General features: G+C 37.1%; 2 protein-coding genes and 1 long non-coding RNA gene across 7 annotated transcripts in view; 1 reads left to right on the forward strand and 2 right to left on the reverse strand.

Annotated features, from left to right (window-relative positions):
• Positions 1-62: 62 nt before the first annotated feature.
• LOC107220403 (N6-adenosine-methyltransferase non-catalytic subunit) lies at positions 63-2,117 on the reverse strand. The gene is made up of 5 exons (XM_015658977.2): positions 1,921-2,117; positions 1,636-1,812; positions 1,090-1,407; positions 627-1,009; positions 63-524 (listed from the first exon to the last, which is right to left on the reverse strand). Exons 1-5 carry the CDS (start codon positions 1,975-1,977, stop codon positions 287-289), a joined length of 1,173 nt encoding a protein of 390 aa, XP_015514463.1. The 5' UTR covers positions 1,978-2,117; the 3' UTR covers positions 63-286.
• A 116-nt stretch (positions 2,118-2,233) lies between these two features.
• Positions 2,234-27,295, forward strand: part of LOC107220400 (protein bicaudal C homolog 1-B) — a 48,969-nt gene continuing 23,907 nt past the window's right edge. Inside the window, exons 1-4 of one of the 5 annotated variants that reach the window (XM_046746491.1) lie at positions 2,234-2,564; positions 8,578-8,824; positions 13,949-13,992; positions 25,845-25,914. In XM_046746491.1, the coding sequence (XP_046602447.1) occupies positions 2,520-2,564; positions 8,578-8,824; positions 13,949-13,992; positions 25,845-25,914 (406 nt within the window). In that variant the 5' untranslated portion in view covers positions 2,234-2,519. Of the gene's footprint in view, positions 2,565-3,616; positions 3,638-5,967; positions 6,431-8,577; positions 8,825-13,948; positions 13,993-25,183; positions 25,736-25,844; positions 25,915-27,295 lie in introns of those variants that run through there. The other 4 variants (XM_046746494.1, XM_046746493.1, XM_046746492.1 and 1 more) reach the window with 4 other exon arrangements.
• Positions 25,302-27,122, reverse strand: LOC124296576. Its single transcript, XR_006906396.1, has 2 exons — positions 26,155-27,122; positions 25,302-25,979 (listed from the first exon to the last, which is right to left on the reverse strand). It is a non-coding gene; the product is annotated as an uncharacterized LOC124296576 (long non-coding RNA).

Raw genomic sequence — 27,295 nt, forward strand, 5'->3', positions numbered from 1 at the left:
TTGGTTGTGTAATGCAATTATACCTACTTACTAAAGAACAAAAAAAAAACAATTATCCAATATGAGAGGTTCAAATTCACTTTATTGATTCAGAAACGTACAGTATGCATTTGTAAACAACTAACAAGAAAGAATACTATTGAGCAGCATCACTATCAGTTGATGTAGCATGTTGTCATAAATAGGTTAATTGATAAAAAATTGTTCTTTTGTATTCGGCATGAGATATTTTTGTGCGTTCAAGTCGATAATCGTTAAAAACTTGTAATCTATTAGGAATTACAGATTATCTGCCTCTCCCCCGACCTCGATTGAAACCACCCCTCCCTCTGCCAGAGACTTTTCCTTTCGGTGGTGGAGATTTGGGTCTGAGTGCTTCTATTCTTTCGGTACATCCAGTTGTGATCTGGCTAGTTGCAAAATAGCTAGTGTACAGATCAGTGTTAAAATTCGTATTAGTCAATTCTGGTCCCACTGTAAGCCAGCCTGGCCTGATCGTACTGTCACGCCCAAATAAATGCAATCTGTTAAAGAAATAGTAGGGAAGATATAATAATCTCATTTGCTAGCAACAAGAAGTGAGATTTGGGTTTAACGAAGATCTTTGGAAATTGCATGGTACTTACCGTCTTCTGCCTAGGCAGAAATGTTCAATAATGTGGAAAATTTCAACAGGTTTCTCGATAGATCCGTACTCAGGTTCCTCAGATATAATCAGATCAATATCTACGTTTGCATGAATAAAATCACCATCTGTAGATCTTCGTACAGTCCCTTTAATTCCCATTAAGCAATGCTCTTTTGTTCTCTGCAAAACTGCTTTAGTATCTAAATTTTTACTGTGTCCAGGATTATTTATATTCGTACGTATCCAACAAATGTCTTCACATCTTCTGAAGCCCCACTTTCTCAAACAAAATCTACCCATGTCTAATCCATCGCTACTACCACACCAGAGGAATACAAAACTACGACTTGCCGCTACTTCGCCTATGTCGAGCTCCATGATCTGGAAAAAAATTATTATGACTCTTAGTTAAAGGTGCGTTGACCAGGTTTACTAAAAATTCATTACCGACCATGCCTAACCTGATCCCAATTCCAAAGTTGTACATTTGTGGCTCCACATGTCCTTTGATATTCTTCAAGAGGTGGCTCAATGAGAATAACGTCAAATTTACAATTTAGTTCTTTCAGATTGTAAGCAAGGAGATCGGTTTTCAGGTACATGGGGGGAGTTGCAGTGTCTGAAATTAGGTCATCCTTAAGTTTAATAAGCTCTCGCAACTTTGGATATTCTTCAAATCGATCCGCCAATCCTACATCTCGTATAAAATTCTGAGGGCGTTGTCCAGTGTCGATAAAGTGTTGGCAGTAGTCATTGTGGGGATTTGAGGATTGTGTTCCCTGATTGAAGAAAAGGGTATCATTTGGTATGAATGTGAATCCAAGTTACAACTGATTTTACACCTAATACAAAAGTTATGCAAGAGTGGGTGAAATATAGTTTACTACAAATTTCTGAGCGTTTTCCTAAAAGTACACAAAGAGGGTTGCTTTTTTTTTTTTTTTGTTTAAACATTATTCAATTACTAACACTGGAAAAAAAACTGATAGTATTAAGAGGTTGCATACTTTAAGAAACGTAGAAGAATCTTTATAGACTATTTCGTTGGTTGACACTGTGTCATCCTTCTGTTCTCTAAGGTCGTCATCCGACTTGACAGATGACATTTTTTCACGTTTCCTTTGTGCATCATTGATGTCTGTACCCAAAACTTGTCTAAGCTCATCCACGCTCGAAACCCCAAGCTGAAAATAACATAAATATTACAAATTATAACGTGTTTACATCAGACATAACCTCAAAATCAGAAACACGATTTTAGACTGACTGATCAGCGAGAAGTGTGTCCTCACCGTTTGAGCCAATAATTTCTTTCGCTTTTTAGAGCGCTCTCGAAGTGTCTGCAACATTATAAACTCCTTGTTATTTTAAATATTGTCTAAAGTAAAACTGAACAGAGGCACGAAATTGTCGACATGTAGCAGGTGGCCGAAAATACACCCATACGTAAGCTGACAAGCAATCTGTTGTGCTGCCAAGTGGCGGAGCCTACCGGAGAGCGGAACTAGATTAATTTCCAAGAATGCATGACATATATTGGATCTCAGAACTGCATCGGGGGGTTCAGTAAATTCAGTTTCATATATAGTTTGATGCGGGGTGCAGCGATCCGTTGTCCGTAGTTCGCTCCTTCGTCTGCTCTTTACATTCGGAACTGTCGACCTCCGAATGAATTGCGTAATTTATCAAACGCCGCGGTGAATCGTGAGAATGCAATTACTTCCGGTGCAATTCAAACTCGCGAGTGTAATAATAAATAAAGCGCTAGTCGCAAATTCATTATGTGTTTAGGCGAGTAGAGTGAAAAAATAACATCAAGTCTTGTTGTGACGGGCGCTTATTAATTCGTCGGACCTCGACACATGTGATGTAAAATGAATGAATACGTTTTATGGGACGAAATGCTGCGCGGCTATGTCGTACCTCTTCAAAAACGGTAAGCCGCTCTTTTATAATAAGCATGGTTGCAGGAAAAGTAGTTAATTGTAAGTGCATTATAATTGGCGTCCTCTAGTATTTCTTTCAGGGCGGAAGATGACTGTCATAAACAGTAATGTGATGTGCGATATAAGTATGTATGTATGCATTTCAAACTGTTATTTCCATAATTGCGGAAATATCATTTTCGAAGTGGATTTAGTTTATACTGTTCGTCCTTATACTTTGACTGTCTAAATTAGTGGTATAAATGTAATGACTGCGAAGTTTCTTATATATTCCCATAAATTTTAAAATAAATCGCAATTTTTTGATATTTATGTATATAACGTATACTGCTTGTCATCTGAAATTGAATCATTCGATATTTTCTCCTTAAAATTCACCGCTACCGAACGCCCGCACGCTCAAGGTCGTCGCGCCTAGTGCGCTTCCACGTTGTAAAGTGTAGAGCAAAGGGATTTCGCCTCTTAATTAGCTTTATTGCATTCGTCCATTTCATTTCACTTGCGTTTCTTACTTATGAGTCTTATAATCGCATATTCGCGCGCTCGATATGGTGGCATGGAGGTCCCCATGGTTCGATCGGCAGGTTTGGAGAAGGCCGCAGGGGTCTGAAACTGACCGCGACGGGTCTAATAAAGCTTAGTCCTTACATTCCCAGACGGTGTCAATTTGGACAATAAGGACAATTGTAAAATTATTTGAAAGTAACGGAACCCAGACAGAAAGCGTCTGGATTTGGGACCTTCCGGAAAAGGCCTGAGTTGCCTTCCCTTGCACCGGTGTGGAGAAGGGTGGCCTACGGTCAGGACTTGGAAAGCATTCGACTCAGGCCAGACGGTATAAAGATATCGGAGTGGACGGTTCTTGCGAACGGAGAGATATCAAGTCTGGTGATTTCTCAGTGTTGTCATTCTAGTGTTGTGAATTTGCAAATTCTGTTAACTGGTTTCGTGGAGGTCCCGGTTATTCCGACGCGCACCTGCCGCGACTTGTTCCAAGACGTTTACATTCCTCTCCAATTGACGTACATTGCTACGACATCCCGAGGGCTGTCCCATCCTGTAGGTAAGAGAGCTCTCTTAATTGTTTTAGCTAAGCGAATGATCATTCTCATTGTGACATCTTAACATAAGTTGGAAATTAAGCCTCCGGCTTGCAGTGGTTTGTGCGTCATTTCACGTACTTGGATTTTACTTGATTTGTTGAACAAGTTCACTATCTTTCATTGGCTTGCTCGGGCTTTTCCCCTCTACTCCGTGAGGGTTTTTATGCCTCGGCAAGTTGTTGTCCGTTGCTAGTTTGCCAGCGCAACTGCCGTGTTTTTATTTAAAAGACCCGGTTACTCATTCCAACCCGAATTCTTCCTTGTGTAGTATAAGAATAATTCACAAGGTATATGGTAGAAGAGGTAAATACCGACTGGAACACCATCCTGGTACCGAAAGCGTAATTACTCATGAGCATGAAGTTAGTAACGTTACTGCGAAGAAGAAATCTGACGGCTTCGTTCGATTTCATTCCACGATGGCTTATTTTGTGTTGAAATGACCCTTCTCTACAATTCCACGAACGTGCTTGAGACACTTTGACTTGTCATGTTGGTATAGGTCGATATTCAATTTCATAAGATTGCATTGATACTGGTTTTGATGGACAAAAAAAAAAAACAACGAACAACATTGAATTTACTTTTGACAAAACAAGAAGCGTTTCAGTGAATCTGTGAAATGTATAAGTTTTTCTACGAAAATAAGCCCAGACGTGGAGCGAAATCAAACGAAGCTATTAGATGTTTAACTAACCTAATCTGATTTGAAATGAACAATTGATGTCTAACGACAATTTGTTTTTCTTGAATTGCTTAACGAACATCACTATATCCTACAAATATATAGAAATTTGGTGAATTCTCAATGTTTGACTATCTTGTAATCAAGTCAACTATTACAGAGGTATTGAATTTCGCTTCACCGGCAATTTCCTTAAACGGTATAAAGATATTTTTCGTAATTCGTGTACGAAAAATTGAGAAATATTTCCAGGTTCTTTTGTGCCTACGAATATAATTCGGGTGGCCGGCCGGAAACCGGAAACGTAAAAAGTGTTGTTACGCCGCGCGGTAGGTTGTATATCGGTTGATAGATAACGAGTGTATTGAATTGTTAAACGTCGTATCGTTGATCAAAGGTGAGAAATGAATCACCTTGCTTCTCACCGCTGTCACATAACTGAAATATCCTTTCACATAGAGAGGCGTAAAAATTGACTCAAAGTCATTGAACATCATTGCGACTCCTGGTGTGGAATCACATGCGGATAGCGCTGAAGAAACGAAAAGCAAGCGTTGGAAATCATATGGAAATCGATGCAAGTCTTGCGATGAAGGCGAAGCGGTTTCATTTCAATAACATTCTTATACTTGCTGATTTTTATCTCATAAATGTGCTTTCCTTAAGTTTCATTGATTTCCAATGAGCTCCCAACGACTAGGTGATTTTCGGTAATTTCTTGTGATTCCATTTGAACTGATTCAATGCGCAAATCGCTAAAAATCGTCCAGAAAGCTCAGAAATAATTGGAAACGAGGGGTAACATTGGAAATCGATGTATACAGTAAGTCTCGGGGTAGACGTCAAACTGTTTCCATTCATTAAAATTTTACTGATTTCCGTCTTTATGATACTGTACCATCCGTTTATTGTCATGGTTTACCGTTAAGTGATTTCCAATGGTTTCCCAGCGTTATATGTGTAAACATAACGGTAATGACCAGTGATTTGTCGTAGCTCTATTGAAAATTGTCTAGAGCGCTCGTAAGTCATTGAAAATAAAAGGCAAATTAGGTAGAAGCAATAGGAAATAGTCACTACTTGAGATCGTAAACCACTTTACACGAAGCGATTTATAAGAAATCGTTGAAAATTAGCCTTTAGTTTTCAACCAGAAATCGTTTGATATCACCTTAAGTTGTTTAAAATTATACCTGAAATCGGTTGGAATCGCATGAAGTCGAGTGAAATTGTTAGGAATCACGTGAAATCATTGAAACGTATACCAATCGCTAATCGTTACCGGATCTCTAAGCGAAATTGCCCTTAGGGTAAAAGTCGATAGAAATCACTCTCAATCAATGTTAACCCATGGTAATCATTGATTTGTTTTCCAAGTAAACGGCCTCTCGTTTAAAGGTTGAACAACGATAAGAGCCAGAATCGCCGGCAAGAGGAACCACGTTGCGCGACGCGAGTCATTCGATCCGGCGTTCGCCGCCCACCTCTCCCCTCCCCTCCCCTCCCCTCCCCTCCTCTCCTCTCCTCTCCTCTCCTCTCCTCTCCTCTCTCCTATCCAGCGGCAATTCTGTCGAGCCTAGGTCCGTCGATTTAACTTCCAAGACGCGCGAAGAGTCGGAGAACGACAGTCGGGTTGAAAGCGTCGCGAGTATCGGTGTCACGGCTCTCCCACAGCGTTCAATATTCGTTCGAATTTAGCGAATAACGCGCGGGACGGCGCAGAAAAAAAACTGCGTAAGAGAAAAAAAGGAGGGAGGTCGGAGATCGGGTGATGCTGAGGTGACACCTCGGGACCCGCAGGGCTGCATCGCCGTTCGCCGCGGGGAACTGATTGCCTAACTGCCTGCCTTCTTTCTTTCTTGCTTTCTTACTTGCTCTTTCTTTATTTTTAATTACATTCGATTCGTTTATTCGCCTCTTCTCCCGCGATTCGGTTGACGGTTGTGCCGACGACTCACGTGCAAAGTCGAGTGTCAGTGCCGCGGTTTCGGACGACTGCATGCCTCACGCATCGTCCCTGAAACTGCAAGAAGAGCGACGACCCTATCTCATTGTCAACTAAAAAAAGGTTATTCAAATTTCTGACATTTCCTTTACCCCTCCTTATTTACATCTCGTTCACGATTAAATCGTATACCGTTAATTCTTGATGATATATACTCCTGCAGCGAACGGGTGAAGACATCGAAACTGGTACTAACGTTGTTGTAACTTATTTTTTCGCTATACAATAACTTGGTTCAATTATACGCGGTCTTATTTTCTCATGTCTTCTCGTTGAGATTCGGTAAACTTGGTGTATAGAAATTGTCGCATGATGTGCATATTGTATAGCTTCTTTTTTCTTTTCTTTTTTTTTTTTTTCACAACCCCGATATCTGCAGATTATATCTGATGAAGTTCCTCGATTGCTTGAACATGAGAACGGTTCTCATCTATATGATTATCATCATTATTAGCTAATTTTGTTATTCGCGGAGCGGCACGCTATACATTGTGTTCGAAAGTCAAAATTTAATCCGATTAACCGCAGTCGAATAGGGAATTATGGTCAACAGGTAAATTTCTCTTGTCTATTCCTCCCCGAGAGTGTCCTTGGCGATCGTAATCATCGATCGTATCGATATGTTTACGTAATACGTGGTTTAAAATTACCTCGATGCACTTGGAAAACTTTGTATTTCATCTATTCCGTCCCCCCCCCCCCCCCTCCCTCTTCTTCGCCCCCAATCCCAATCCGACAATCGATTATAAGAATTTAAACGGACACGCTTCTTATATTATCCAAACGGCTCGTCAAATGTTATTTTTAACGATAACTGCAGTCGTCTAGCAGTAATCTAGATCCACGTTACGTTCGAGGGGAATTCTTTAGGTTAAAATTCCTTCCTGTGGGTTAAAATCACGCACAATTAACGATCCCAGGACACCCGATGGTGTGAGAGTTGTTGGCAGATGTTGTGCCAAAAATAACATGTCCTAAATATAATCGTACGTGTTTCGCGATCAACTTCTTCTCGATAATCACGCCGTAACCACCTGCGTGCATGTTAAATCAGCCATGCTCATGTAACTGCATTTATACATTATATACACATAAATACAAATTGTTTTTGCAAATGATCGTCGCGCGAAAATCTTTCTATAAGACGTATAACTGTGTACAGAGATTCAAACTACAGAAGAACATATCTGGAAGTAAACGTAATATAACAAATAGCCGCTTATATTCATATTTAACGTGTTTATCGTTGAATTAACGAACCCTTTCAATCGTATTGTTACAACATTCTATGAACGTATAACTATATTACAATATGCGTTCGGTGTTAATGTTGGAGTGATTTTTTGTTCTTTTTTTTCATCTTGTACCTATTTTCTTTTCCTATTTTTTCCCCGCTCTTCGATCCCTCTTGTTTTGTTTAGCAAGAATCGTATCGGCCGTGACTTCCACTCTCGTGCCTCTCTCGCGAATCTTACATCTATTCCTACAATAAACAGGTATACGTGTAATACGTGTGTACACGTAGCATAGCGGCAGACTCGACTCTCATTGTCGTAGAAAAACGTGGGAACGAATCTTGCAGCTAGTCATCGAACGACCTCTGTTATTAAAGTTTCGTTAGGTCGTACCTTTACTCTTCGAAATTTTTTCCCAACACCTCGAGATGAGAAAAAAAAGAGAATAAAAATCGTGTTTACCACTTTTTCCAACCGTGAACAATTCGATAAAGCTTGACATTTTTTACTTTTATCCAAAACTGCACCACGCGTCTTATATTTTTGATTGTGTATCAATTTCGTTACAAATCGTTCAGACTTATTTAAAACATCTGAGTTTCCTTCCGAATTCCTAAATTCTCAAATTCATGAAATATAAAAATTGCAAATCGTATTTTGAATAAAAGTTACCTGGAATTTTCCAAAATTTAATAAAAATAAAAACTTTTTCTTCCTAATCGTATATTGACGGATTCTTGAAATGCCACGCGGCTCTTCGTTTTCACTGTTTCAAAATTTTATATCGTTATCTTTTCAATGATTTCTTCGAAACGTCGCAAATTTTTGCGTGGCATTTTAAATTAACTCGATGGGTGAAATTCGTCGTGCCCTCAGAAGGAACTCTGAAATCTCAAACAATCGCGGCCAGCTCGTATGTTAAAAATTAAAATGTGCAAATCAAGGGTTCGAAGTTTAAAAACGTGGTCAATACAGGTCAACGAAGGGATTTCATCGAGTGGAAAGATGAGGCCGGAGGAATTGGTGAGAGGTTCACGGGCAGCGGAGACAATGTCGGAAACATCGGAAGGCACGGGGACGACCAGCGTTTCCGGCAAGTCGGGATTCGACAGCCGCGAGGAATTGAGGGACCTTGTCGCGGTCCTGGGTATCCTTGATCCCGATGATCTTCATCAGGAGAGGTTTCGGGTTGATCGTCGGAAGCTGGAACACATGCTTCTGGGTGAGTAATCGAGTCATTATCGAGTTATGAACAGTAATTGCCGCGGTTACATTGCGGTGCTTTGCCTCGTATACAAATATTTAATCAGAGACGATAATTTATTTATTGGATTTTTGGCTAAATGCAAAGATTCGTCTCAATTGTCAGTCCAAAGAAAACGGGGACACGGTATCGTCGATACGTTTTTCTCGTTGTTGTTATTTTTTAATCGGCCGACATTAATAGAAAATTCTTTCTAATTATCTGGCGTTGTACGTATATTTCCATACGTTAATGCATGCGTTTTGAAAATATGCGTATATACGTCCGAGATTTTTATTTCAATATAGCCATGAAGAAGATAAAGCAGTTATGCAACAACAAAAGATAGCTGGTATCGCTATTTTTATATATATTCGTTTAGCATGTGTATAATCTAATCACGTACCTAAACCATTCTAATCTTGTACACCGTGTGAGATATTTTTATCAAAGTCAAGTTAATTGACTATGTATAACCACGGCGATAATCGACTTCCTACCGAAATCAAAACAATTAATTCAGACGACTCGTTATTAGGTATTTTTTGTATCGTGATGGAAATTTCCGATAACTTTGAAAGTTCAAAACAGGTTGCCGTATTTCCATACGTATGAGTAAATTCGCCAATCTTCTCTTTCGTTACTTTGTGCCATAAGCACACTTTTAATCTGCACCTGTGTTTACTTACAATCTGAGTGTAATCTGACACTCGATTGATTAGTGAGACCCCTTGCAGTAATTACGGGACCTCTGTGAAGTTGGCATCTTATTTTGGAAAAATTGTGGTTTTTTTTTTAAGTTCTGGAATTTCATAGAGTACTAGAGTTTTTGATCATTTTCAAAAATAGTTCCGGTCAATAAGGGTTGAAAAAATCAGTTTCAAAAAGTGGAGTGCTCACTTCACGGGGCAACTCATTTTTGGAAAAATGTGTTTTAGGAGAGTTCTGGATAGTATTAGAATAGTTCTACAGGTCTATGCCCATATGAGAAATAGTTCTGATTGCTTACCACTATGAAAATTAAAAAAATATGCTAGCACCCCATTATTTAAAAACTAAAATTTTTTCCCAGGTCTAAGAATATTTCAAAGAGTTCTAGATTTCCTGATAACTGACATTTTTTTTATTTTGCTTCGTTAGCGAAGTTCTAATGTGAGCTCTGGGTAGACAGTCGAGAGTTCTGACGATCATTCAAATAACTTTTTGCCGATTCAATCAGAATTTAAAGAGTTCTCGAGCTATTTCGTTTCAGTTACAGACGAGAGACTAAGTCCCGCGGTCGAAAGGTTTTTGAAAGCTACAGAAATTCTGATCAGAGTTTTGGATAATCCATTGAGAGTTCTAACGATAATTCGAATGAATTTTTTCGATGCGATCGAAAACGAGAAGGTTTACAATCTTTTAGAACTGTTTCATTTTTCAATCAAATCGAGAAGAGTTGTTTAAATGATCATCAGAACTTTTGCTCAGCTACCTAGAAATCTGAAAAAACTTGGTGTCAAAGTTTTTAACTTTCCAAAATCCTGTAGAAATTTCACGGTTTTTATTGAATCAAATATTTTGTTCAAGATCTCAATAACGAAACAAAAAAAAAAAAAATGAAAAAAAATTCAATTAGCGGAAACTCTAGAACTCTTTTAAATCTTCGTGGAACTCGAAAAAAAAATTGCGGTTTTTAAATAATGGGGTGCTAGCAATTTGTTCTTTATTTTATATTTTCATAGCTGTACCAGAACTATTTCTTACATGGGCGTAGAACTGTAGAACTATTCGAGTACTATTCAGAACTATTTTTCCGAAAATGAGGTGCTCCGTGAAGTTGGCACCTCATTATTTGAAACTGATTTTCTGAATCCTTATTGGCCGGAACTATTTTTGAAAATCATCAGGAACTCTGGAACTCTGAGAAGATTTCAGAAATTTCTGAGGAAAATCATTATTTTCAAAATGGGGTGACAGCTGCACAGAGGTAATAGAATATGTTATTTATATGTATCTAGTCAAATTTACGTACTTAGATTCATTGCGGTAGCACATTCAAAGGCAGACGGTAATGTTACGATGAAATTAAAGTCAAGTGTCAAACATGTCGTAATTATTGAATACCTGCTATTCGAAACCGTTTTGTATCTACTCGGAAAAAAAGATGTAATATTATTTTCTAGCCCGCGGAGAGGTTTTCGGATAATTTTTTTACATCACGCAAGCTGCAATCTATAAATTATTCTAACGTCTTTTCAAAGACCTTTGAAACTCGATAGGAATATTTTTGAATTACGTCACCTCGTGAAGCGAATCTGCCGCGTATAAAGTTCTCGGATAAACTCGCGTGTACGAGAATCGGTCAAATTTCAGATTTCGTTGGGTGGGGATGAAAGTTTAGGAAGATCGAAAGAATAGAACGGTCAAAAGTACGGAAAGCTGCTTCACGGCATTCAAAAATATAAGAAAATCCAAATATTCTACATATTGCTGTCCCCGTGTACTTTATTTATCTACATTTTATGTATTTTCTGTCGTCCAATTTTCTACGTTTTAAGAGGGTGACCACGTCGATTTCAATATTCGCGTATATATCGCCAAATATCGAATTCCACGTATCTCAAACGCGGAAAAGGTTTCAACTATTCCATTCTATACATAATTCTGAACAAAAACACTCCAACACATTTTCATTTAACACATAAGTAGGTTAATGGCATGAAATCTACGAATTTACTATTGCGATGTCGTAGAATCTGTGCCATTTCTTTATTTCTGCGTCAAATGAAAATATGTGTTTTTTTTTTATAATTATGTAGCAAATGGGGCTGTTTAACCCTTTTTAGATTTTCAGATACGTGAACTTCGATATTTGGAGATATATACCTGAACGTCGAAATCAGCCAGGGTACCCCCTTAAAATTCTATGATACAGAATTTCGTGCTTCTGCCAATTCGACACTACGACTATATTTTATTCACTTTAATCTCACTACATTTCTCCACCGTTTGATTTCATTTTTTAATTTCTGCGGCAAAATATTGCAAAATTTGTTTTTCAAAGTATACGTCCAATCTGCATGCAGACAAATAGGATCATATAAGCTCTGAAAAGCCAAGTTTCTTGGGGAATAATTACCGTACTTGTCTACAACTTTTCTATTCTTCGAAATTGACTCACTAACAAAATAAAGTGTCCAAGAACAGTCGATCTACGATCAAATGAACAGAATGAATCTTTGCCGTTTCGTCTGCAGAAAAATCTGCTCTATATTACAGTTTTTGTCCAAATTTCCAATCTCTTTTTTCGACAATTGAGGAGCAATTGGAGAAGGAATTTCGCATGTTTAATTCGGTTTTTATGTGAGAAATCACGTGTCGTCAGATATGTGTAATAGCCGAACACGTGAGCAGATGACAGGGGAACTTTGTGTACATAGTCTTTGCCGTGAAATCTGTCACAGATCGTCATGGATCTTACGTACATTATACATCTCGGAGCTGGGTTGAACAACACGGTCTTCTTCGACCGTGGACTAACTGTTGTTGAAATTCTAGCTTCTAAGAATTGTGTTTTGATAACCGGTTGAGCAGACCGATTTCCGTACATATACATATTGTAATATATATCGTGCCTGACCAAATCTGCGAAAACAAACACATTTACGTATAACAATCGAAAACCGTTGAACCGTCGAATTCAAATCCGTTGTATGATTGATAAATTTTTCTCCCGTTAGACAATTACGGCAAATTTTATCACTGTGGGTAATTAAACTGCACGCCTTGCTAAAATGAGGCAAGAAATGTTGATCGAAACATTTAAACTAATAAATTAGTCAGAGTTCAACTGCATTTATCTTCTTACCTGCAATAATTACTAAAACTCGCGTTGCATTATTTTCACAAAAATTTTTCAAGACCAAACTAACCGGACTTCAGAATGCGTACTTACTTGATAATAAGTTGTAAAATAAAATTGTTGAAGGTTGCCTCGAAGCGATAAGAATTATTTTTAGACCACAGGCGTTACGTTGAATAACAGACGCTTGGTAGCTAATCCAAACATACGCACAGTGTTGAAAAAAAATCATGAGTTATGCGAGCACGTCGTGCAGCTTGTCGTATATCTATGTATATTGTGCGTTTAGACGTTTCTCTTGTATTTTTACTCGATTGATTGTGAAATTTCGCGGTTTCTTTCTTCATTTTTTATTCACCTCGTTTTACCTAGACGTCGTTAATATTCGCGCATAGCTCGAGGCCTTTTTCTTTCTTTCTTCGTTTTGTTAACAAAAGCAAATTCACCTGCGGTAATCGAAAGTAGTAATTACGATGTACCGCTATGCTGGTATATATTGCAACATTACGTGAATTATTACAGAGTAATGTTCCAAAATCACAGGCCAAACGAGTTGCACAAACTTTTATATCAACTTTCACGCTGCTAAAATATGCTTAGAAAAAATATTTCCTCATATGTTTCTCATACCGCACGTTTCAACCTGCGTTTGAACTTCTGTCGCTCTTTTGCGTTTTGTTATTTTATTTCACTTTTTTCTTTCAAACGAATTATATTTAAAAACTTGGAAATAATTTTTAATTCCAATCAAAGTGACTTGGAATTTGTGTTATCAATTATTGTGGCTACAGTCGTGTGAAACGGAGAGAAAAATGTTGATGAAATCGATTGGCAAACCATTCTAAGCATGCATGATAAATATCTAGCGGTGAATTTAGTTTCCAAATATCAAGCAGGATCTCCGAGTTTCTTGCCCACACTGTCATTTCGTATTCCTGTAATATAAACTTCAACTCTCCGAGAGTCCCGCTATAAGGCTGCTTCTCTTAGTTTAAAAATAACCGTATTCAATGATTTTAGGAAACTGTTAAAAGAGAACGCTTGATCACGCAGCAGAAAAAAAATTTTCCTATGTATAACATATCCGTACATCTTATATATGTAGAATTTCGCGTGGTATTTTTCCTGTGTGGCTTTCGACCTTACCGAAACGTTCTGCAATCAAGATTTGTATATACAGTGTACGAAGAGAATATTTACAATGAAGTTATGGGAATCTAAGTGACCATGTGTTATTTTGATTTTTTTTTTGTTTTCAGGTGACAATGAAGCACCGGAACCAGCTGACACTTTTTTTCACAAGGTGAGTCAAATTTGTTGAAAATTTCTCACCTGATGACGATGAAAAGAAAAGAATACACAAAATTGAAACACAACGTGTATAGATTACATAATGTTCGTTTATTTATATGGATTTATTCGAGGGCGATAAGCGATCACCGATTGCGGAATACAGTAAATATCAAGTACGCGTTGATGACCAATATTGCAAATTTTATGTTCCACGAATCTGTTTACATTTACGACCATACTTTCACATTCCGTTACACTATGAACTTTGCATACATATCAAATTACATATTCATATTTCCCTGAAGCGAACAGGGTACCTAAGTCACGTGACACTTTAAGGAAATTGCCATTGTGTTACATGCACCTAAATCCGAATGACAAATGCAGACCTCTACTAGAAACATTGATCCCGGATAATACAATCTATTCTTTATATGAGCTTAAGTGGGTTATAAACTTTAAATACTTATTGGAGGTCGTACGGTACTTCTACCTTTACCGACCGAGTAAACTCACCCCATTTCTTTCTATATTCAGTAAACAAAGGAACGGAAAGGTTTCAAATTTCGACGATGAATCGCTCTTTGTTAGCGGCATTTAGGGTAGTTACTCATTTAGTAAGAATTTAGTAAGATAAAAAGAAAAAGGTTAAGTTTGTTAGGTCGGTACAGGTACAGGTACTACTAAATTACCTTACTAACTAAATTACCTTAATGCCAATTTAGTGTTATCGTGATGACTAATGCTGAAGTAAATCGTTGTTTCACGATTTTGGAACTGCCTGAATTTCGGTAAACCGTAATTAAAAGAACACACTCGTATTTCGAAAACTTAGTTCCATCAAAATTATTGTAAAATTAAGAAAATGGTGATTGTTTCCCCAACGTTTAGTTACGACAACATTACTAACTTCAACCTCGTTATTTGCGGTGGTTTTTTTCCTTTCAATTTTTTCCGAGATTAATTATAGATATGCATAATACCAATGACTTAAACATCGTTCGCATAATTTCAAGTAGATTTTCAATGCGATGAAATTTTCACGCAATCCAGCTTTCTACATCGCAGCAAATTGTTAGGTTCGCAATTGTTGCATTGTGCACATGTTTATATTTTAAAGGATGACGCGGGAAATTCAACAACGACGAAGGTAATACCGCGATTGTATATTTGCCGAGAATAAAACGTCATATTAATTCTGAGAATACCATGTGGCCTCGATTAGGAAAGCGTAATAATTAATTCCCAACGAAACCGCAACTTCCTCATAATAGGTAGCGGGGTGATACAAGTTTCCCCATCCACTTTCTTGTTCGAGAACTCGTGAAATTTTATTACCGCTGGAAGAAAAATAAATATTGAAGAGGAAATTGACCAGAAAAAATTGTGTTACCAACGAAAACTCAAAAGTTCTACTAACCTTTGAAATGTTAATTAACAACAATAATTGTAAATTATTGACAATACAATTAATCATGGGTATCAATTCTCTCTTCATGTATCTCGTGTGAGAATTAGCTTTGTTCGAAAGATGTTTAATCGAACGAATTGAAATTAAATAGAAACACGGGAGAGTGGCAGGATAATTAATAAATATCATAATTTTGATAATTATTGCTAGACGCGTATGTGTATAATAAGTATTGCGTACAGGACACGATTTCTATACGTGTGATGTAAATGCACTGTTTACGCACATGACACGATGCAGACGTACTTTGCGTAATTACGTCATCGATGGCCAACTAAGACAGTGGCGTAGAAATGTTGGGGCATTACCATGTAATCGGTGTTGAATACTTAATCACGGCATGACTTGCAATCAAGTGGCTTAAACCGACTCGCAGATAATATGACAACTGAGAGTTTCGGTAAGAAATAATATTCAAGGGGAATTGACTGCTACCTTATCATCGTTACTCGACTATCGTATTGTACTCGTTGTCAGTGTTTGTATGACTCTAACATACAGTCAGGGACAAAAATGTGGCGAAACAAACGTCGGAAAAGTGCAACCGTGGCTAATTTTATTGTTAGTTTAAAAAAAAAGTCCCTGTGATAAGGACGAAAATTTTTAAAACACTGAACTTTAATTGTTGACATCTTGTCATTAACACTGTCAGAGAAATGTTAATTCTTGAGCAAAAAATTTGGATAATTTTTTAAATTTTGATTAATAACATTGGATTTTATTCGAATTCTCTACAAATACAAATGAAACTTATCATCAGTCGGCAAAAATTAAAAAAACGATATGCATTTATTGGTGAAGAAATTGTAAAACATGCGTTTTTCTCTAACCTTTTTTAACGTAATGAGGTGTTTATAGTTAAAATGCAGTGTTTTAGCACTTGTTTTAGAATAGTCTCACAATCAGTGACATTGCTTACATCTTTACCTTACCACGAGTTTGTTTCAATCATTTTTGGACCTGACTGTACATCCAATATGTTCCGAAATTTCGGTGCGAAACTATGTCGGTCCAATATTGAAGTCCAACTTGAGATTATTCAATTTTTCATGTTCGAATTCGAACTGTAACATGTTGCGAAGAAGAATGCTTCGCGATTTCGATTCGGATCCTGCGGATAATTCGGCGACTTTTTTATGCCGTACTGCTTGGAATTTGATCGCTTACCGAACCGCATTATGAGATCGAGTTTTTGACGTAACCGAGTATAATATAATGTTACCAATTAAAACGAACAATTTTCAATGTCTTATATACGCAGGCATCTGTGATGTATGTATTTGTGCGTATATTTGAGACGTCGATAACTGGTTGTACCCATGATTTGAAACGTGTGGCGATTGATGTGTGCATCGCTTCTAATTCTGCATAACGTCGATTGATGAACGTTGAAGAAAAAAATGAGAAAGAACGAGAGTCGGCACAGAATTAAGCGTTTCCTTTTGCACGACAATTTGAAATTCATAATCGTGTAGAGAGTGATCGCATTTGAGTTTCTGTGGCAGATGATTTAACTCATACTCGTTTTTCACCGCTCACTTGCGACTCCGCGATATAAAAGTATAGTCAGATATGTGCCTGCATAAACCACCAGAATATCGGAAGCTGACGTTGCTATTTTACTTGCCTACTAATGGCTCCGCAAATCTTTTTTCGCCACTAAAAGTAATAATTAGGTCAGTCGTACGGATAACACAGGTCCGCAAAAAAATATTTTATTTCAGCTGCATGGCATGTTGATGGTAAATGTTATGTTTTCGATTTTGCTGAATCTAAAAATTACTTCCGTTTTCCTCCATCGTGTACGATATTTTTTCAAAATACAAGGTGTTTGCCTAAAAAAAACCACAAAAACAATCAAAAAAAAAACACCATTTCATTACAACGAACTAAACAATATTTCTTGTAAAACTAAACAAGCACTTTCTTCATGAAATGTATTTAACATTCCGTGTTCATTCTTTTTCTCTATTAAACATTCACTTCTTCTCTTTGATATTTCTCCGAACACGCTTCCGCTTTTTATTTTCTGTTTCCCTGTTTCTATTTATTCTCGCGTTTCACTCTAATGCATATTAAATGAGTTCAAGAAAAAACCTGGCCTGATCAATTTTTTTTTAGTATTTCACCCGGTTTTAGTGAACAAAAATCTAAAAGAAACAGTATGAAAAAAACCTGTGCAGTTTTTTGGTTCCATACCTGTGTAATGGTATGAATTTTCAATCGGGTCTTGGTGAAAATTCGTAATGAAAATATTATAGATGAATATCTTTACGATTTAACCTCTTTCTTAGTTCTGCTTCGTCTTCGTTTTTCTTTCTTTTCTTTTCCTTGCTAAGGAAACCGTTTCCTTGCCGAATATTGAAGTAGGAGAGAAAACAAAAAAAGAAAAGGACGAAATCTTCGAAAATAGGATAATAATTATGGTTTAGACGTACGGGGAAAAAATCGAATGCACTTGCGATATCTTTACGTCCTTAATATATATATATATATATATATTTATATTAATATATGATGTCAGCAAATGACGTCACGTTACGAGACATTGCGGCTCGTTCGACTCGTTTTCCGCAGAATGAAATGCCTCTTTATCATTTTAAATTCGGAAGCGTTAACGGCTGTCCACTTTTCGCCGATCGACGTTTGTCACTATTTCAAGTGGAACGAAAAGTAAAAATGAGTGAACGAATGAATGAATGATTGAAAAAAAATAAACATTTATCGCCGTATTATCTTCAGGTCGTTCAATTCGGATTCAATATTTGCAGTCGAAAAATTAATCGTTTCTGGATCTTAAATATATTATACATGTATATACATATACGTATAACTTTATTACCTATCGTATATTAAACGGAACAAATCTTATCTGATTCATCTGTTGACGGTATACGTATATTTACAGTATAGGATGGATATTTAGTTATTTTCTATAATTAAGCTTAGGTGTTTTTTTCTACACATTTACATTAGTTCATCGTCACACGCGAGTGAATTTTAAGTACCTTGCAAATAGCCGATCGTTGGCGGCAGCTGGTTTAAGGTGCGATGCGTACCTCTGACCTGTCGATCCCAAATATGGAAAAAATTCCGAATTCCAATTTCTAGACGGCTAGGCTTTACGCGAGGCAGTGAATTTCGTGAAAAGTATATGCATAGACATGCGTATATACAAGTATAATAGATTTCGAAATTAATTAACACGTTATTTTTACTTTCCGACTACAAGTTATTAACTTACAACATAATTAATACGTCTATAGGTATGACATATAACATTATACATATATTTACAAATTGGCGATACTCACGCTGTGACGTAATATCAGGCTAACCAATACTTATCGGTTTTACGAAAAGAAAAAAAAAACAGACAACGGAGCTGCTAATACCTATACCCGTGGACTTTATCCATGCATAGGTGAATAATTAATTAATCATACGACGAGAAATAACTATACATATACCGTGTGTAGTTATACTTGGTAAATTTCCGTCAAATTTTCCGTGCGCAAAAGACGATGCCTGGCAACGCGCGCGGCTCTATCGTACTGTATACGTATACATACCGCGTGTGTAATGTATACATATATACGTTGACGTGTTTTACCTACATGTTTATCCTATAATACACTCGGATCAGGTTGTACGAGAGTTCTGTACATATACAGCTGCAACGTGAGCGATGACCACTGAGCTAAAAATAATCGATGCATTAATTAGTCGGGTCCAAAAAAATAATCGAACACGACTCGATTGAATCGACAAAAATTAATCGATTAATCGCTTGTTTCATATTTTTTTGAACCGATACATTTGAAACCAAAATTTCTTAAATTTCAGTACGTAGGCTTAATAAAGGAAAAGTTTTTTTGGTAATTTGTAGTTTCATTCAACATGTTTCTCAATTTCAGATAAAAATATTCATTTACCTTTTGCTTATTATATCGAACAGCTAATTAGTAAGTCAGGAAATGATAGTAATTGATATTGCGATCGCATTGATATTTGATTTCGTCGTTCATTGGAATAGAAAACAAAAACCGATTGTGAGGAAAAACGATCGAGTCGGCGATTAATCGTGTTTGAAAATTAATTGATCATATTGACACGATCGGGAGAAAATAATTGATTATTTTGTAATACGATCTTGCACATAACGTAGACGCTCATTTTTTCCCAGACACTTTCTTTCAATCCAAACAAACTTTTCAGGGGTTGCCATGTTGGAAAATTGCAATTCAATTTTTACAGAAACATCCCGATACACGTGTTACGTAGATTCCTATCATTACAGCATGAAAATTTTTCACGTTGTTTAATCATTCGTGAGCTTAGTTTTTTTTTTTAGAACAAATAATCGAGTTCGTATAGTGATTTCCTTTTTTTTAATTCTCTCCTTTTTCGTTTTTTTTATTGTTCTCTTCTCGAACATATTAATATGACCTAAGTTGGTTATACACGATGCGGGTTCCTTGTGACGTCAAACCGTAGTACATATTTCGCATTCAAATCGGCGCGTGTTCATCAACGTCCGAAAAATCAAATAAAGAAACGAGCTTTCATTTGATATATGGATGTTGATCTATCGTATACAATATACAATTAAAAAAAAGTGATTGAATAATTTACTAAAGCATTATTATATATATATGTAATATACTAAGGTGTTGCAAAACAAAAAAAAAAACAAAGATTCTCTCCAAAGATGAGCGTTCTACGTTGCGTCTAAAGTGGCGTTCAACTTTAGAGAGAATCTTTCTTTCGTCTCAAAAAAAAAAAAACTTTTCAGAAGTTGCCACGATGGAAATCCGCAGATTATTTCTTCGTGCAACACCCTAATATATGTAAATTTTATAAAATGGCACGAGTTCGAGTTTTTTTCTTTACGCCGGAAGACCCGTGCTATGGGTATACTTGCAATAACAGTAAATATTATTGCAATTGCAATACAGCAAATGCCGATGCGTTTGCAATGTCAGGCTTTATTTTTTTTTTTTTGTTTTTTTTTTTTTTATTGAAAGAAAAAGAAAAATTTCCTTTCACTTTTTTTTTCCACCGATTCTTTCCTTCTTCTTGTTTTTAAAGTAATTTTCAACATTCGGATCGTCAATCGTCGTACGACCGCCCACGCGACTTGCATTTGGAAGGATATTTTTAAAAAGAGCCTCACAAGCTGTAATATTATATATACCATTTTGTAATGTATACTCTGTTCTCCTTGGTGCAACGTTTGTTCTGCCTGTGCTTTGGGTACACATTGTGTCTGTATATAGGTTATGTACGCAATGTTTTTTTTTTTTCCCTTAAGAATGCAACACAATTGTTATCATTTAGAGACTTGCAGAGGCTCGCTCTCTTTTTGTTGCAAATAATATATGCGTTAATCAGTCAAATTTTTAACAATATACTATACCTACTTGCAGATTGTGTCGGTAACGTGACGATCGTTAATGCGAGAAACCAATTTACAGTACAGATAATTTGCGAATAAAAAATAATTAATATTTACCACTTACAGAGACGCGTATTTTGACCGAATAACAATCTTGGCTTATATTTATTTACTATATATTTTCATCTTGAAACCGCTTGTTAAAATTTGCAGCCTGGGCTTTGCTTGCATTGTAAAAATTCCACAACGCAATATCACATCGCAAAAATAAATGACCTTTTGTAATGTACAGTGGCAAGTAAAGTTTCGACGCGAGGACTTTTGACAAGTGAATTTTAATCGAGTAGCCTGTAAATTTGTTACGTGTAAAATGGAAAATTTTAAGTGAAAGAATCGACACCACTTATGTGTAGGAATTTCATCTTATCGTACAGAACTTTGAACCGTCGTCTCTTTGTAACCGTCACTTTTCGCTTCACTTGACTGCTGCACGTTTCTTACTTGGTGAAAGAATTGAAAACAATTTTGTAAAACGATTATCTTATTCAGTTCATCGAATTGTGCGGATTTTTTATTTATCTTTTTGTCATTTCGTCTTCGTACTTATCGTTCGCCAATTTCTTTCTTCCTCATTTAATCGTAAGTCTGCTAGAAATTTATTTGTACCAATTTAACGGAACTTTGAATACACCGTCGCATATTGATTGATATCGATAAACGGTATTCGCAGCGTATTTGCAAAGCTTTCGATCAGAACGTATTTTCTATAAAAAAATTTTCACGAACTTGTCTGTTACGTCAGGTACCTGAATTTAGAAACGCACCGTTATAACGCTGACGTTATATACAGGCATAGAAGGTACAAAACCCTCTCGCGGGTTTTGTCACGATTATGATCGGGAATAAAGAAATTTCGGCGTGTGCGATTTATTCACGACATATACTTTTGTTCCTATTTCTTTTATTACACACCATCGCGACGCCAAAAAATGTCACTGATTTATTACGCGCAGGTAAAAACTTGTATCCTGTATCTGTAACGTGAGGAGCGAATGGCAAGAAACCGGAAGTATCCCACACACTGGACTAAACCATTCTTATCGCATTGCATTATACAGGTACATCAAGCACTGTTTAACCGGATATCGTTACATATAATATGTATATTACTACAAGCAAATTCCATATAGATTAGGTCAGGTACGTTTTTAAGCCGTTGACGTACGAATTTAATTATATCATTCGCTGCGAGCGTTGATTATAACTCGCCTGAAGTTTATCAAATTTTGCATGGCCGATGTGACTCTGTTACGATTTTAACTGACGATTTTATGGTTCCTGAACGCGTGAATTTTGCGTTCGATACGTTATCTTGAAAATTAGAGTGACCGATAAGACGGTACTTACTAAGCGACAGACAAAATGGATGGAAAACCTTGTTACATCGTGTATTTTATAACGGCAAGCCTCAGGTCGTAATGAAAAACTTGCCAAATTTCTTCATTTTTCCAGAGCCAAGTCAGCATTTCGATGATTAAATCTTTCGTTGAATCGAATGACATTTCTTCGAATAAAAAAACATTCCTTTCGCCATATTTTATTGACGTTTTTAAGGAAGATTGAATTCAATTGCATAAGAAAATTAATCCGACTTTATCGTTATCGATGCATTGGGAAGAAAATACGCTGCAGCTGCAGAGAATAGGGCGAATTTTTGTATTTTCCGTCGACTCATCAAAGTGGCTGCGAATAATGTAATATCATCGAAGCGATTTTCATCTCCTTTTAATTTCATTGACCAATACATCTACAGTCTAAACGAAGTTAGAAGACGTGTCTGCTCTTTTTAAATTCTATGACGTGTACCTTTATTTCCGACGAGTCGTTGGTTCTCCATTACTCGACACCGTGCTTTATGGAAAATTGTCGTTATCGCTGAAGTGCGCCGCGTTTTCGTCTATCCGAAAAACTTTTACAGTTCGTCACGTCATCATTTATAAAGCAACAGAGTCTCTATCGAACGCCTTATCCGCCCGTTTTATCGGGATGGCAGTCCGTTGAGGTTATTGGCTAAATTATTCCCTGGCCATGACCATTTGGAAAACAGGTACTTTGCAGCTATAGATAGTAGATAGGAAATCAGGAAAGAGTCAGGGAATCTTTCGATCGGTCAGGGAAAATGAACGGTGCTCCGACTGAGCTGAATAAAACTAAGCTTCTTCTACGAAAAATCAAAATTCGATTAAATCGGAAGCTAGAAATTTTAAATCTCGTTCGAGACACATTTTTTTAAATTCCATAAACGAAGCATTTCTTCGATCAGAGCTGTGCATCCGTAGAGATATTATAAATAGAGTGGGCAAGATGCAGGGGTTTAACATATGTGGAAAGGATGTTCTAGTCTCTATAAAAGATATTCTATCTACGCAACAAGGACGTTTCTACATGGATCTGAATGGTGTATGCAAACTTTTATGTAACAAAATAACTTTAGAAAAACATTTCTGTGCTCAAGCTCGAATGTCAATAAATTACTTTTCGTCGTCATTAAATAAATTGTGATCATATTTTTGAATACCCATCGATTCGTAACTTCATTAATTAGTTAATCTTATTGGCACTGTTACTTGGCGTCTTAGTCAGAGAAAGAATTTGAATTTGGTCAGGGAAAAACCGGGAATTTTTTTCCTGTCTTTAGTGACCACCATTGCACTGTTGTAATTCTATATCGATCCATAAGGGGAAATCGTCGCAGTCGACCGAATTGATTTCAATATCCTTCCGAGGCCTTAAGGATCAATAGATGTATACATTTATCGGGGACACGTGATTTCATATACCGATTCTGGGTAATTTCATTTCCAGCTAACATTCTCATCATGCAATTATTGCGGGAACTTTTTCTTCGCTGTCTTAACGGGAATGAAATCAGATGTCAAGCCGCGTGAAAATAGTTACAAATTTTATACCTATAGCAGACAAGATTGACAAATAAACTAGGAATTTTTAGCACGGTTTTTTCAATTTATCTTTAATTTCGCAAAGTGTCACAATCCTCGAGTTCTTATATAATTCATTGAAATATGTTTCACATCTAAACACACGCCTGTATGCAATAATCGTAAAAAAAAGTTTGCCGTATTGACTTTTTAGATTCGTTCAGTATTAGTACGAGGAATTGAAAATGAATTCGAAGGGAGCTTACGGAAATTGGTTGGCCAAATATCGATAGTTTTTATTAAATTTATGACGAACCAGTTTTACGTTGAGTATCAATAAAGTTGTATTGCTAAAAATTTTACAAAAATACAAAAATAGAACGTTCTAAACTGTATACATAAATACACCGTAATTGGAAAAGTACACGATACTAAAATACGTATTTTCATATGATTCAGTGTCACAGTACCCAGAAATGACATTGAAAAAAAGCAACAGAATCTCAGAACGCACATGTATATTTGTGCCTCATGTGCATAAAAATGAATGATGAAAACTTTACCGAATTTCGGTATAATTTTTTTTTTTTTCTTTCTTTCATTTTCTCATCCTCGTTCGTCAAACTTTTCACCATTCTCATATCTTGTACTTCCGTGGTAAACCGGAAAGACCGTTAATATACCTATCGCAGGCAATATTAAATTCCTAGATCACGGTGCACGTCGATCCCCTTCGGATGATTATATCGTATCATTTGTACCTGCAATGCAACAGTGCACCGTGTTCCTCCTTCGGACGACCCGGTTAAAAGGAAGAGGGCGGTGGAGAGGGAGGGAGAGAGAGAGAGAGAGAGGGGGGGAGGAGGCGGCTCGCTCAGCTGAGTAGGTATAAAATAAGTATAGTTGGTGGGGAACACGTAGCCTCGGAGAAACTCTCTCAACCCGTTACATTATCTTGAGTATTAGTCAGTCGTGTGCGAAGTGCTCGAGGCGAGTTGTCAGCTCCACCCGCTTCGCTGCCTATCCGTTTCCTGTGCTGCAATTGCACGTTTTCCCTAATTTGATCTGTATATATATAAATATATATATATATATATATGTATATAAACTTTGTTGCATATGTTTATCGCGTTTGAGTATAAGTGAAGAAATTGTGACCTGTGATAGCTGGTACATTATAGGTGTATAAACTTAAAAGTTTACAGCTGTCCGGGTGCAGCAAGCCGACAAAGTTTCGAGTAGTGCGCGTTGTGTTTTTCATTATAAGTGTTTGAATATAGCGTTGGTGGAGGGGGAAATTAATTTTTTTATCGAACGTTGTTGTTTTTTTGTTGGATATCTTCTCTCTCTTTTTTTTTTTTTTTATCCTCTTTGGTGATATTTTTCGACGGGTGGAAATTTTTTTTACATTTATGGAAACGTTGCGCTGATCGTTTATGATTGGCGATGCAGTGCGCGAGGTTTAAGAAGTTTGGAAACGTTTTGTGCGTGCATTTTTTTTTATCCTGCAGAGGTGTTGGAAAAAGTGTGCTTCATTTTTAGACCCGTGTAATTGAAATTTTTTTATTATTCTTGCGTGACTTGTTCGCGAGAAACACAAATTGTGTCAGAGTTAGCTCTGTACGCTTTGATTGCAAAAAATAATTAACATCACGTCGTTGTGCTTTCTAAAGTGACATCAGCGGCTTTTGACGCTCACGATAATTAGTGTTGGCCAATTTTTCATCAGGAAAAGAATAGCCGAGTTGAAAAACTTGTCGGTTGAAACGCTGGATTCTTACCTCATTCGTAATATCGAGAGGATAAATTTATCGTTGTATAATTTCAACTAGCGTACAAATTTACTGTAACACTTACGCCGGATCCCAACGGGATTAATCGTTCGAACTTCGCATCGAAGGGGAAAATTTGGCAAAGATTTCATCGATTACCGACCATGACCGTGGTAATGATCGTTATAACAATTCGTAGTATATGAATCAGCGTATCTTCCCGTTTTTCACGTATCTTCGTACGATTGATAACGTTGGAATTTTATCGTCTTCTTTTTCCAGGTTATGGAAGAAACGAATACGTTCATCACATGGCCTTCGCGACTGAAGATCGGTGCCAAGTCAAAGAAAGGTGAGTGTTTCTCTTATGAATCCCATTGCGAATGTACATACTTGCGATTAGTCATTGGCATATACCTATATGTAGTAGAACTCATTGATTTATCGTGACAATTGTCTAAAAGATTGAGTTATCTGTACAAAATAACTTCAGAGATGACCTGTACCAGTTAGTTATTCGGTGCGCCATTGAGTTGTGTATAAATCAAAGGAGTTGCGCAATTTCCTTTGGGAACATTTCCACTCGACATACCTAGCGTCAACGCTGTAGAAACCCACACCAATCAAGTCGTTGAATCTGTCGAATGGCACGCGTTGGTGGACAACGACAACCAGGGAAATTTCCATTACTTAATCGGTGTAATTTATGTACGAAATTAGGATGAACCCTTCTATCGATCGTAATTCTCAAAAATGTTTTTTCTCAGTTCCTTTTTTTTCCTTTCAACCGAAGTTCGTACCATCCAAGTTACGCCCTTTAACATAAACATGAATGATACTTACATGCGCTGGGGAATAATTGAGGGTTAACGGTAGAAAAATCGAAAATTTTGTGGAATCACGTACGTTTTACCTGAAATAGCGCAAGTCCGCTGAATCACTAGCCAAACTTTTGAATATAAGAAAAATAAAATTACTTAAGAATGATTTCGTATGCCACGAAACGCTGATGCACAAAATCAAGATGGCCGTCGTTGATGCGCTTCGAATTTTCCTTCGTCTCTACGATTATTCCCATCAATGAAAATTTATCGGAAGTTGTTCGAATGCGGAATACAGGATGGCAAGAACAGTTTGTTTATACTTGGAGCCTCGTGAAAAAGTTTATAAAGGCTGAGAATTCGTTACGCCTATTTACCGTGGTACCGTCTTACATCTGCGTAGAAAGTATAAAATATACGCAGAAGAGCGTTGCGACAGGAACAATCTTACCACACTTGGTCCGTTGCTAACACTAGGTTACTCTAACCGTTGCAACCGCGACGACTCGAAAGAAGAATATCCAGGGGAGAAGGGAAGAGGCTCGTGGAAACTTTTCGGTGACTCGCCTCGTGCCTTCCTCTTTGCTGACAATCAGACACCGGTACTATTCCCTGAGCACTGAGGCCGTATCAGCTGGCCGAGGTCTTTCGTGCAAACACACGCACAACTTGCTGCTTACGATAATGCATTCGAGATAGAGTGGAAATTTACGTGACGCGTGTAGCTTTGGTAGAGATGACTATTATGATCGCCAGAAGAGGCAATCGCTCGGATTATCATCCGTTCTGTGTCTTCATTTATCGCCAATTTAGCTCCTCATTTTCACTACGTGTATTATATGTATATATACGTGTGTATATATATATATAACATATATATATATAAACACACACGCACACACACATGTGTAC

Source organism: Neodiprion lecontei, chromosome 1 (assembly GCF_021901455.1).
Source record: "Neodiprion lecontei isolate iyNeoLeco1 chromosome 1, iyNeoLeco1.1, whole genome shotgun sequence".
In the NCBI taxonomy this organism is placed as follows: Eukaryota; Metazoa; Arthropoda; class Insecta; order Hymenoptera; family Diprionidae; genus Neodiprion; species Neodiprion lecontei.

Excerpts from the sequence above, each read along its gene's own strand:
- LOC107220403 (XM_015658977.2), bottom strand. The coding sequence starts at position 1,977 with ATGTTGCAGACACTTCGAGAGCGCTCTAAAAAGCGAAAGAAATTATTG. Across the intron at positions 1,010-1,089 it reads AACTTTGGAATTGGGATCAG|ATCATGGAGCTCGACATAGG; the intron begins GTTAGGCATGGT and ends ATTTTTTTCCAG. Across the intron at positions 525-626 it reads TTCTGCCTAGGCAGAAGACG|ATTGCATTTATTTGGGCGTG; the intron begins GTAAGTACCATG and ends TTTCTTTAACAG.